Source organism: Thermobia domestica, chromosome 6 (genome assembly GCF_964235325.1).
Source record: "Thermobia domestica chromosome 6, izTheDome1.hap1.1, whole genome shotgun sequence".
NCBI classification, from domain to species: Eukaryota; Metazoa; Arthropoda; class Insecta; order Zygentoma; family Lepismatidae; genus Thermobia; species Thermobia domestica.
Genome location: NC_137459.1, coordinates 18660438 through 18670477, shown reverse-complemented (window position 1 = coordinate 18670477; position 10040 = coordinate 18660438). Strand labels below are relative to the sequence as shown.

The 10040-nt window shown below is 37.5% G+C and overlaps 1 protein-coding gene across 5 annotated transcripts in view; it reads left to right on the top strand.

The window, feature by feature from the left end:
* The first annotated feature begins 1355 nt into the window (after window positions 1-1355).
* The window catches only part of LOC145687863 (RUN domain-containing protein 1), a 61779-nt gene continuing 53094 nt past the window's right edge, over window positions 1356-10040 (top strand). For 2 of the 5 annotated variants that reach the window (XM_081761362.1, XM_081761358.1), the window contains exons 1-2: window positions 1621-1728; window positions 8819-8978. In XM_081761362.1, the coding sequence (XP_081617488.1) occupies window positions 1629-1728; window positions 8819-8978 (260 nt within the window). In that variant the 5' untranslated portion in view covers window positions 1621-1628. Of the gene's footprint in view, window positions 1375-1394; window positions 1534-1620; window positions 1729-7652; window positions 7709-8818; window positions 8979-10040 lie in introns of those variants that run through there. The other 3 variants (XM_081761359.1, XM_081761360.1, XM_081761361.1) reach the window with 3 other exon arrangements.

The window sequence follows — 10040 nt, the reverse complement described above, 5'->3', positions numbered from 1 at the left end:
TTTAGTTGACTGATTCGTATGTGTTGGGGTGCGCTGAATCCAGGAATGACAACCGTTTTATCATGGGACGTCTGGGTTTCGAACAAACTGGTGGTCATTGTTGAACAAAAATATGAACACAAATATGCAATTTACAGAAACACAATTAACAGCGTAACACAAATTAATGTACGGAAACACGCACACACATGAAGACGAAAGGTAATACCACTCTCAATCAGATTGCTTGTGAAATTGTCTTTTTTAAAGGTCAAACCTCCTTTTGTAGGTGGCTGCCGGAAGATCTCTTAACAACATCCAGCAGTAGTCTGCCATGATCGTAACACTCCAGTTCTCATGATACCATCGTTTCATTTCTTTGGTATCTTGATGGAAACGCTTCTCCTGCTCTTCACTCACTACTCCTACATTTTCAGGAAGGCAGTCAATGTGGGAGTTGAGAAAATGGACTTTTAAGCTCATGGAGCAACCAAGCTTTTGGAACGTGCAACATTTTTTCCACCATTTCCTTGTACTGTGGGCACTTTCGGATTCCCAGAAACTTTTTATGATCACAGTAAAGGCAACCCAAGCCTCTTTTTGACTTGGAAACATTGAACTGATGAACTCTTTGTCGGATACGAGTTTTCTAATATCAGAGCCGACAAAACCCCGCGCACTCGCGAACTCGTAATATTTGAGCAACAAACAATGTAGCCATAACTATTTACTAACGTTTTACAAATCTAAGATGTAATCTTACTAAATTCGTTTTATGAACAGATTTATTATTTTATTTTATTTTATTTTATTTTATTTTATTTTTATTTTTTATTTTTATTTTATTATTATTATTTTTTTTTTGTAATCTCGTAGTCTAATTCATGACACATTACGATATGTGTCAGTGATCCCCATCCGGATCTTATACATGTATTTTCATGTTTCGGGGAGCAAAAATACATTTAATCTTCCATGTTCAGTTTTATTTTCGTGTGATGCATTTGCAATTTAGCGATTTCCAGCTACCTGTTTGACCACGTTACGTTTCGATTGCGCAAAAACTTGACGTTCCAGGAAGAAACGGGGGTCTTTTTCGACTTCTTTGCCTTCAGAAGCGTAAATATCAGCTAAACTCATGCAAACAGCCTTTTGGTTGCAGACCTGTGTAATTATTGCTGTGCCGTTTCGCTAACTAAATCTTAAATTTTGAGTTGGGTTGATGTTAACCATTAAGTAATGTGTCCGTTAGCGTTTCAAGAATAAGGTGCTTATCCCGTGCCACATTCAGTATTAGCCTTCACATTTTGAGGAGCGCAATGCAATGCAAAACATACAGAAAACAATTATAAGTGTCGATGATCGCAAACCAAATTGCAATTTTGGCCTGAATGAGTAAGTTTTTTACAAAATCTGAGAAGACTAAGAACAGTGAACAGTCACTGGTGCTGTACCAATGGTACAGAACAGACGACAGATGTTTTCTGCTTTATAGTTAACTCTTATTAATTTTTTGGTATCTGAAATGTAGTAGATAAATTTTTTGTTTTGATGGTATGTGGTTGTATTTACTGCTGAAATATTATACTTTCTTTGTTTATTGTGTTCTTAGGTAAATTTGTTGTGGTAGCAACAGTTTTTGTAGTGTTATGGTGTGTCTGCGTGGGCTTCTGTCAAATGTAGATTACGATCAATCTGCTAAAAGTATTCTGGCTAACTCTTTCATGTACTCTTTTTCGTTGCAAAAAAGTAATGTTTTTAGGTTTTAATCACGTTTATGGTGGCAGTGTGTGTAATATTTTTGGTAAAGTAATTGTGAAGGTATTCCTTTAACATCGAATAAGTCTAGGTGAATATTGCGGTTGTACTTACCGCATTTTTGTGATTATAAGAAAAGAACAGGAGAAAATATGCATACAGTATAAGCCTAGTTAGCAGTATATATATATATATATATATATATATATATATATATATATAGTTGGAACAATTCTGCTTTGTGGACTTTTATTAGATCTACCTAATAGGTAGGGCGGTTTGAGAGTATTTGTATTGTCCCTTGACAGCAACATTTTTGAATTTGGGGGAGCAGAATTTTTTTAAGTTGAAACAGATTGTAAAATATACGGAAAAATTTAGGCAAGTCTTTAATTATCCATTTTATGTCGTGAATAGAACCCAACCAACCCCTGCGGGGCTTTTGACCCATTTCTGCTGCTAGTATTTATACTATGGACCCATATAGTAATACTGCACGATAATTTTTTACTTTCTTGGTATATTTTCTGTACTTGGCTGATATTAAGTATCTCTTCCAATCTTGTACATATAAGATTTACAGTGTGTTAACTACTTTACAAAATGTAGCTGAGCTAGGGACATCTAACGAAAGGAGTTAGATGCCTCCAGGGCCCTTGCACTTCTACCTTTATCACAATTTAGACAAAAACAAGGTACTCGGTTCTGGAACCATGAAACGAGTTGGGGAAGATACTACATGCCATTTCTGTATTTTTTGTTGGGTTAGGTTAGGTTAGGTTAACTTTGTATTGCTCCCCAGTTTCAAAACTATCCCGAAACAAGTATAGCTCGTCATGGTGAGCTTATTTTACTAAATTTACCAGAACAAACTAAGGATCAGATTTACATCGCCGCTTACGCAGACAGGGACAGTGGTACTACTTTCACCATAAGAACAAACACTCATATTAGAAAATTGTGAAACAAACAAATCACTCTTTGTGTACATACACACTTTCGCAAACGCGCTATCTAGTGTAGCTTCCTGCTTCCCCTGCTCCGATTCAATATTAGATTGTGGGGACCACCTTGCACAAGTTACTGAATTCTTTTTGACACAACTGAACCGAGCATACCTTATCCGCAAAGATACAATGTCGTCATCTGTCGTACATAGTTTCTACCCAACTCTGTTTTCGATACGCATGAAAACTAACTGGAGCGTGAAATGTGAAGTCAAACTTAAATTAGAACGTATTGTTTTATGGCTGTAGAATGAGAATTGATTTAGTAGTTGTGCGTGGAACAGGAACTAGACTGTTACACCCTGTATTGAAACGCGCGTTTTTCTTACCATTTTGTTAAATGTTTATGTAGTTTTGCATTTTTCAGGAAGTAAAGATTTTAGATGGACTTCGAAAAATAATCGAAGTAGTTACATTAGGGAGTCAAATAAGCAGTTTTATCATATTTAAATGGTACTTATCTCGGTGACTCCATGATAGTACTTGAATAATCCATTGCATGTGGCATCGTCACAATGTCCTCAGAATATGGATGAGTGGTCTGAGGTACGAATATATGGTCCTGTTTCTAAACAGGAAAGATTTATGTCAGAGAATATTAAGAATGAATGAATGATTGTGTGTGGCGCATTTTATTATATCGTATTCTTGTGAATGTGAACTTAAATGTATTATTACTTTACACAACTGGTAGAGCCTTTTTATTTCAGATGTGCCGCTGCTGTTGATTTGTGTTTTTCCTTACCTTCCTCAAAGGAGGAGAGACAAGTTGCTGTAACCGAGATCTTTCAATAGTTGGATGCGGAAGCGTTGTCATAATGAATTATTTCACAGGCTTCGCTGTGCACTATCTTGTTAGCCATTCTAAGTAGCCTACGATCTTCACTTGTCAAGACCAAACTACTGAATGACTAATTGGCAACACAGCGGAGGTTATTCACTTCTTTTCCCTGAGCAAAAGGAGGGTTTCCTCCTTAAGAGGGCGGCGGGGTTGGTGCCGAAGTATGTTTCACATATTTTTTGAGGGCACACCTGAAATAGACAGGCTCTAGACACTTCCCGAATAGATGGGGCACACTGTTTATTTTCATGCACACTTATTTAATTATTATGACCAGTAATTTATCTATTTAAATAATCTTGAATATTGTTTGAAATCTTGCATAACAGAATTTGACGGATTAGTGGCGTATTAATGTTTACATTTTGCTGCTTTTCGCACAAGCATGTAGCGAAAGATTTGTGCTTGGACATAGGTTTGCATTATTGTAGAATGTTTAAAGTGGTAAATAGTTCGTTGTAATAAAAAGTGAAGTGTAAGGAATTAGTCTCGACAGAAATTATGAATGTTAAATGATAATTCCTGTTCTCAATGTACAGCTTCATTAAATTTAATTCCTAATTTGTGATTGTACTTATTACTTGGAGTGGCCTTGAGGTCTGTATGTATACCCACTGAATGAGCTTAGCATTGCAATAATTCTTGTATAAAGACGTGAAATATGTCGTTGAACAATACATCGCAGAACGCGTAATTTCGACAAGGGGAACCATGGATCTAGCTTTCCTTAACACTTTCGAATTTTCGCTGACACATTCTGTACCCACCACTCTTAAGGCTTACGCTTTGCCTCCGCTGAACCCACTTTTAAATCAGAGCATTTCTGAGAATTCTGAAGGAAGCATGTCAGGGAATTATGCAATGTATTTTTAGATGCTATATGTATGGCTTTCTTTACGCTGGTATGGACCGCCACTCCACGGTTTCTCGAGTTCAAAATAACGTACATTGCACTGTAGCTTTTCCATGCGTTTGGGCAGCTCTAGCTGCGAAACTATTTCTCCATAATTCCATATGAACGTTTTATTGCGGCCCCGCGTAGCGTAGTCACTGTCACCTTCTGTGCGAGCGGGCCCGAGTTCGATTCCCGGTGGGGGCACTCGGTGATGAAGTGTAAAAAGCTTTTTCAGGCCAGCCACCCTGAATGAGGTTTTCCTGGGTTTTGCTCATTCACACTAGGCAAATACTGGGGTGGTATATAACTTCCGAGGCCGCTTCGTTCCTTCCCTTTCCCAGGATAGTGTGCTCGCCGAGGGACATCATACCTCATACATGACGGGCTAACATGGTCATAGCTACCGAAAGCCCAGAAATCGAAATTCTAAATGGACGTTGTATTTTTCTTCTTATCTTTTTGTCAGGAATCATCTCCTAAACGTGTTCGGTGTTGTTTTGAAATACGCTGTAAGAGGCTATATTGATACTTATTTATGTGCTCGAAGGCGTGTAGCACTAGTTGAGCAGTATTAAGCTTTGTAATTGGAAGTATTTTTGAGGATGGCATTTAGTATTTTCTCTAAATCCGTCGACGTGTCCGGAACTTTTGCTATGAAATAAGTAAGTCGTTGTAAAGGACTACGTTTATGTGTATACTCCCCATCGTTTACGCGCCAACTCCCCATAGACGCAAGCCCTCGCTGTCGCGTCACCCTGCTGCGTTTCTGCCCTGACTCTGTTATGTAGCATTTGTGCTTTGTACTGGCCTCCTAACACATGTTAGTTCATTTTTTATGCGCTGTAGTTTTTATGCCATACGTCGACACTGTATTTATATTCTTCACCATTACAAGTTACAAGCCGTAATCACTATTAAGTGAACCAGAGTCACTAACAAGGGATTTGAGAAAGAAATTAAATAATATCCTAGCAAAATAAACGAATATAAATATGTCACTTTAAGTAAATATCTTCGATTGTATAATAGAATAGGCTTATCGTAGCGTAGAGTAGACTAACAAAGAAAATTATCTACTTATAACACACATTGTATTATAATAGCGTAGAAGACAATGGAGTGTCATAGTACATTGGGGTAAAGCAGTTGCGTACCGTAGGTCACAGAAGCGTAGAATAGACTACTTCCACAGCTTCGTTCAAAGTAAAGGAAAAAAAAAGGTCAAACAGAAACTTAAGAGCAACGCCTTCGGCGTTGCCCCATCTGTCGCTTCCAGGGCCTGCTGATATGCACGGGAAGAATAAGTGTATGCAATAAATAAATAAAAAAAAAAAAAACTAAATAGCAACGAAGAGCACCTTGAAGGTAAAGGAGATAGATCCAAGAGCAGCGTTCGCGGGAAGGCAAGGAGGAGGGATGTCGATTCCCAGGCCACCTGGTGTGCCTCATTTTGCTTAAACTTGGGCTTAAATGTCATCGGAAGTCTCCAATCATATCAGCGACCACGAAAATTGTGGATTCGATACCAATACCGATCGTTCTTGCTTATTTTTACACTCCTCTCCCCAGGGGTGTCTAACCTAAAGGGTCTTTCCTAGTAAGATAGTGAAATCGGTCCTTGATTCAAATTGGGTCGGCAAAAACGTTACCCTTGACCTAAAACTACATCAAAAAGTTTTAACCGCCCCCCTTACCGAATTATCGTATCATACATGCTCAAAATTGAATATTTTTTAAAATTTTGGTGGGGGTGGTCGAAAAATTTTGAAAGTTTCACAGATTGTAGATACTATCTAGATGTACTGCCGTGTCGTGACAAAACGCTGTAACTTTGGCGAAGAAGTTTTGCGAAAATGAGCCTTAAAGTTTTCATCCGAAAATGTGATCTGTATCTTGTAGAACCAGTGTAACTAGGCAATAATGGTCAACCAATCAATTTTCACCAAATTTAATCACACAACATGCATTTACGTAACATTACATGTAACCACGTGTTTCCAAAGTCAAGATACACTATTTCTACACGATACAGATCACATTTTCGGATGAAAACTTTAAGGCTCATTTTCGCAAAACTTCTTCGCCAAAGTTACAGCGTTTTGTCACGACACGGCAGTGTAAATGTGCAGGGTTTTTTTGAAAACCTTCCATGCGTATTTTCTTCATTTTTTGGCGTGTTGAAAATTAAAAAAAAAAAAAATGAGGGAGACACGTCGCTGATTTTTTGGTTAAAAAATTTGTTATACCCTTAGGTACAACATATATTTTTTTCGGGGTCTGAAAGTGATGGCAACATTGTCAAAAAGAAATAAAACTGAAATATATATATATCTTATTTTACCGGAAATAGGCCGATACGCCGTTATCCAAATAACTCCTTCATCCAAATTTTGGTTGGGAGACCCGGGTTCGATTCCCGGCGGGAGCTCATGTGGTTCGGATTCCACGTCTCATATAGCCTCGCTGCTGAAAGGGACGCTAAACTAAAATCAAATCAACTCAACGAAATTTTGGTGTCTTTTACAGTAGTAATAACACAAATGAGAGAGATGGATAAATGCACATCCAAAGTACTTTAGTGTGGCTATGACCATGATATGACGGATTTCGAATGAGTAGAGAGTTACAAGGGATTATTGAAAATTTGACTTCTTTTCGAAAGCCTTTATATGGAGAAGCTGCTTAGATAAGTACCTCATCCTATTGAATTGATGGTTTTCAATGGATGTGGAGATCACACCGCTATTTACAGCAATTTGATATATCAATCTGTTTTGGAGATAAGGTAATAAGTGTTACAGTTCGCCAGCTTAAAATGAATGTAGTTACACCGAGAACTTATTGTAGATACACCTATCACACAGTATTGCTGTAATGTTTTAGAAGCAAAGTAAATCAAACATTATAATTACATGGGCGCATGGGGGATATTCAAAATTAACAAAGAAAAAATGGCTACTTACCAATGAATCCTCCCTTGAAAAATTTAAAGGTTCACTCCATAGATACCACGTTCTTTTTTATTCAGTTCATTCTTTTTTCATTCTGCTCTATTCATCTCAGGATCTTTTTTTTGTACGTTACTTTTATATAGTGGTATGTATTCCTGGTTTTATTCCTTTTTTTCTCCTTTCCGTATTAGTCCTTTTTACCTTGCCACTGAGGAAGGAACCAGCGGAGACTTCCGATACGTCAAAACCTTTAAATTTTTCAAGGGAGGATTCATTGGTAAGTAGCCATTTTTTTGTTAAATCAAACATTGTCTTAACAAGTTCCCACAAATGTGTCATTTTATGCAATATGTCGAATTTTACCATTTTTTCATATCTCCCGAATGACTTGAGATATCAAACTGCTATAAACGCCATTATGATCTTTGTTGAAAACCATGTATGTAACTCAATGTAGTACTTACCTAAACAGTTTTTCAAAAAGAAATCCTTTGGAAGAAAATCAGATTTTCGTTTCCTTATACTTTGTTTCTCATGGTTCGAAATTGCGTACGTCGTATAATGACTGTAGTATTCAACATTAAGGTACTTTGGGTGTGCATTAACAAGTCCATCTATCTCGCGCCGCCACTGGTGTTGAGGCCTCCAAAATATGAATGTTTATGGTACTTTAGCGTCCTTAGTTTGCAATACTGCATAACAAATGTGGTGTTGTGCCCGGTGGGGGACTCGGTCGAAAAAGTGTAAAACGCTTTTTCTGGTCAGCCATCCTGAATGAGTTTTTTTTTTTTTTTTTTTTTTTTTTTTGGGTTTTCCTCATTCACACCAGGCAAATGCTTGGGTGGTACCCTAGGTACCAGGTCGCTTCCGTCCTCCCCAACTCCTTTCTTCCTTCTCTTTTCCCGGATAGTGTACTCGCCGACGGACGTTGTCCCTCAAACGTGACGGGCTAAATGGTCTTAGATGTCGAAAGCCCAGAAATCTAAATCCTAGATTATAATTGTGATATTGTATGTTTTCTTTTTACATGTAGATTTAAAATATGTAATAACCTGAAGTAGTGCCATTTGAAAACAAAATGGATTTTATGTTAGGTTGGCAACACTGTTAACCTTGTGGTACCACAGAGTATGCCGAACAATGTCCCCGCATGCTGCAAAATTTCAGCACTTTTTTCCCCATTGGTTTAAAAGATAAATTTGGTTCGCCTTCTCCTTCCTGTATATAAGAAATAGAACTTCCACATACAATATTTCTGATTTTCTGTTCCCAGGTGAGGAACATCGTGAAGGGGAAAGGTTTACTTGCATAAATGGTGGAAAAGTAAAAATAACATAAAACGCATAACAGAACACTTCAAATTCGTGGCTTCTGTTTATCTTTTCAGCAACCTGCGCATTTGGAGTCATGGAAGATACTCAAGCGAACAGCGAGGCTGAAGATCTTGAATTCTGTGACGGCCAACCAGCCGGGGAGCGATGGCCTCCATTGGGCGCAAATGATACAGATGAGGAGTGCATGAGTCATACTATACTTCACACTAATCAGTAAGGAACACATTTGATCCTTTTTTCAAAATTAACCGTATTGTGTTTACTTTTGTCTACAACTGTCAAATTCACATCTGAAGAAAGGCGTTTCTCTCTTCTCCTAAAAAGATATATTATATGAGAGGGTGTATCAAGATCGGTAATATATATGTTTCATGGAAATTAGAACACGAAAGTAATAGAGAGACTAATCTTTATGGAACTTCATTACTTGTTAAATGGTGTTGCACTTGTACATTTGTACCCAAACAAGGTATATGAATGGATTTGAATCTGAGTGCTTGGAATCCTTACCTACAAATTATCTTAAAATTGTTTTATATGTGCTAATTATCAGGGAATGGTTGGCAAATTAAGATTCGAACCCAATCTTCTGCAAATGGACATTATAGTAGACAAACACCGTGTGCGTGGTTTTCCTCGGGGTTCTTCCGTTTCCTCCCACTTTGTTCATTCCACCATGTCATTCATTTCTCATCATCACTGTCTCCTTTAGCCTAGCCGGCATATACGTAGGACGTAAAACTTGAAGATTTCATTTCTTAATCTGCTTGCTGGGCGCTTGTTACTAGCGAGATTACATTCTTTTCTGGTTTATACTTCAAACCTCTGTCTGCTGGAAATTTGTAAAAGCAATCTAACAATAGTACTATTTTAGTAGAGGATACTTTCGCGTGTCACGTGCACACTATGGTGTAAATTATTTTATAAGGTTAATTATTAGTTGGCACAAACTAACGATAAGATAGTACAGAAGAACAACTGCCGAACAGCAAATCAGGTTCATAGCACTTGTTAGTCCATCGTTTGGATTTAATAGTTAATTAGAAAAGGAAATACTGTGCTATGACTTGTTTCTTAACAGAAGAGTGTTTTGTCATTGACTTCTGTATGATTAAAACAATTCCAAATATTCGTAATTATGTATTTGTTTGTGTAGTGTTTCGAATATTTACTGTTGGAAACACATTTAAGAATACCCAGTATGTATTCACGGATCTGGCCCAAAGCTAGTTCACAATAAGGTGATAGTGCTCCCAACATGGAATTATTAGGAAC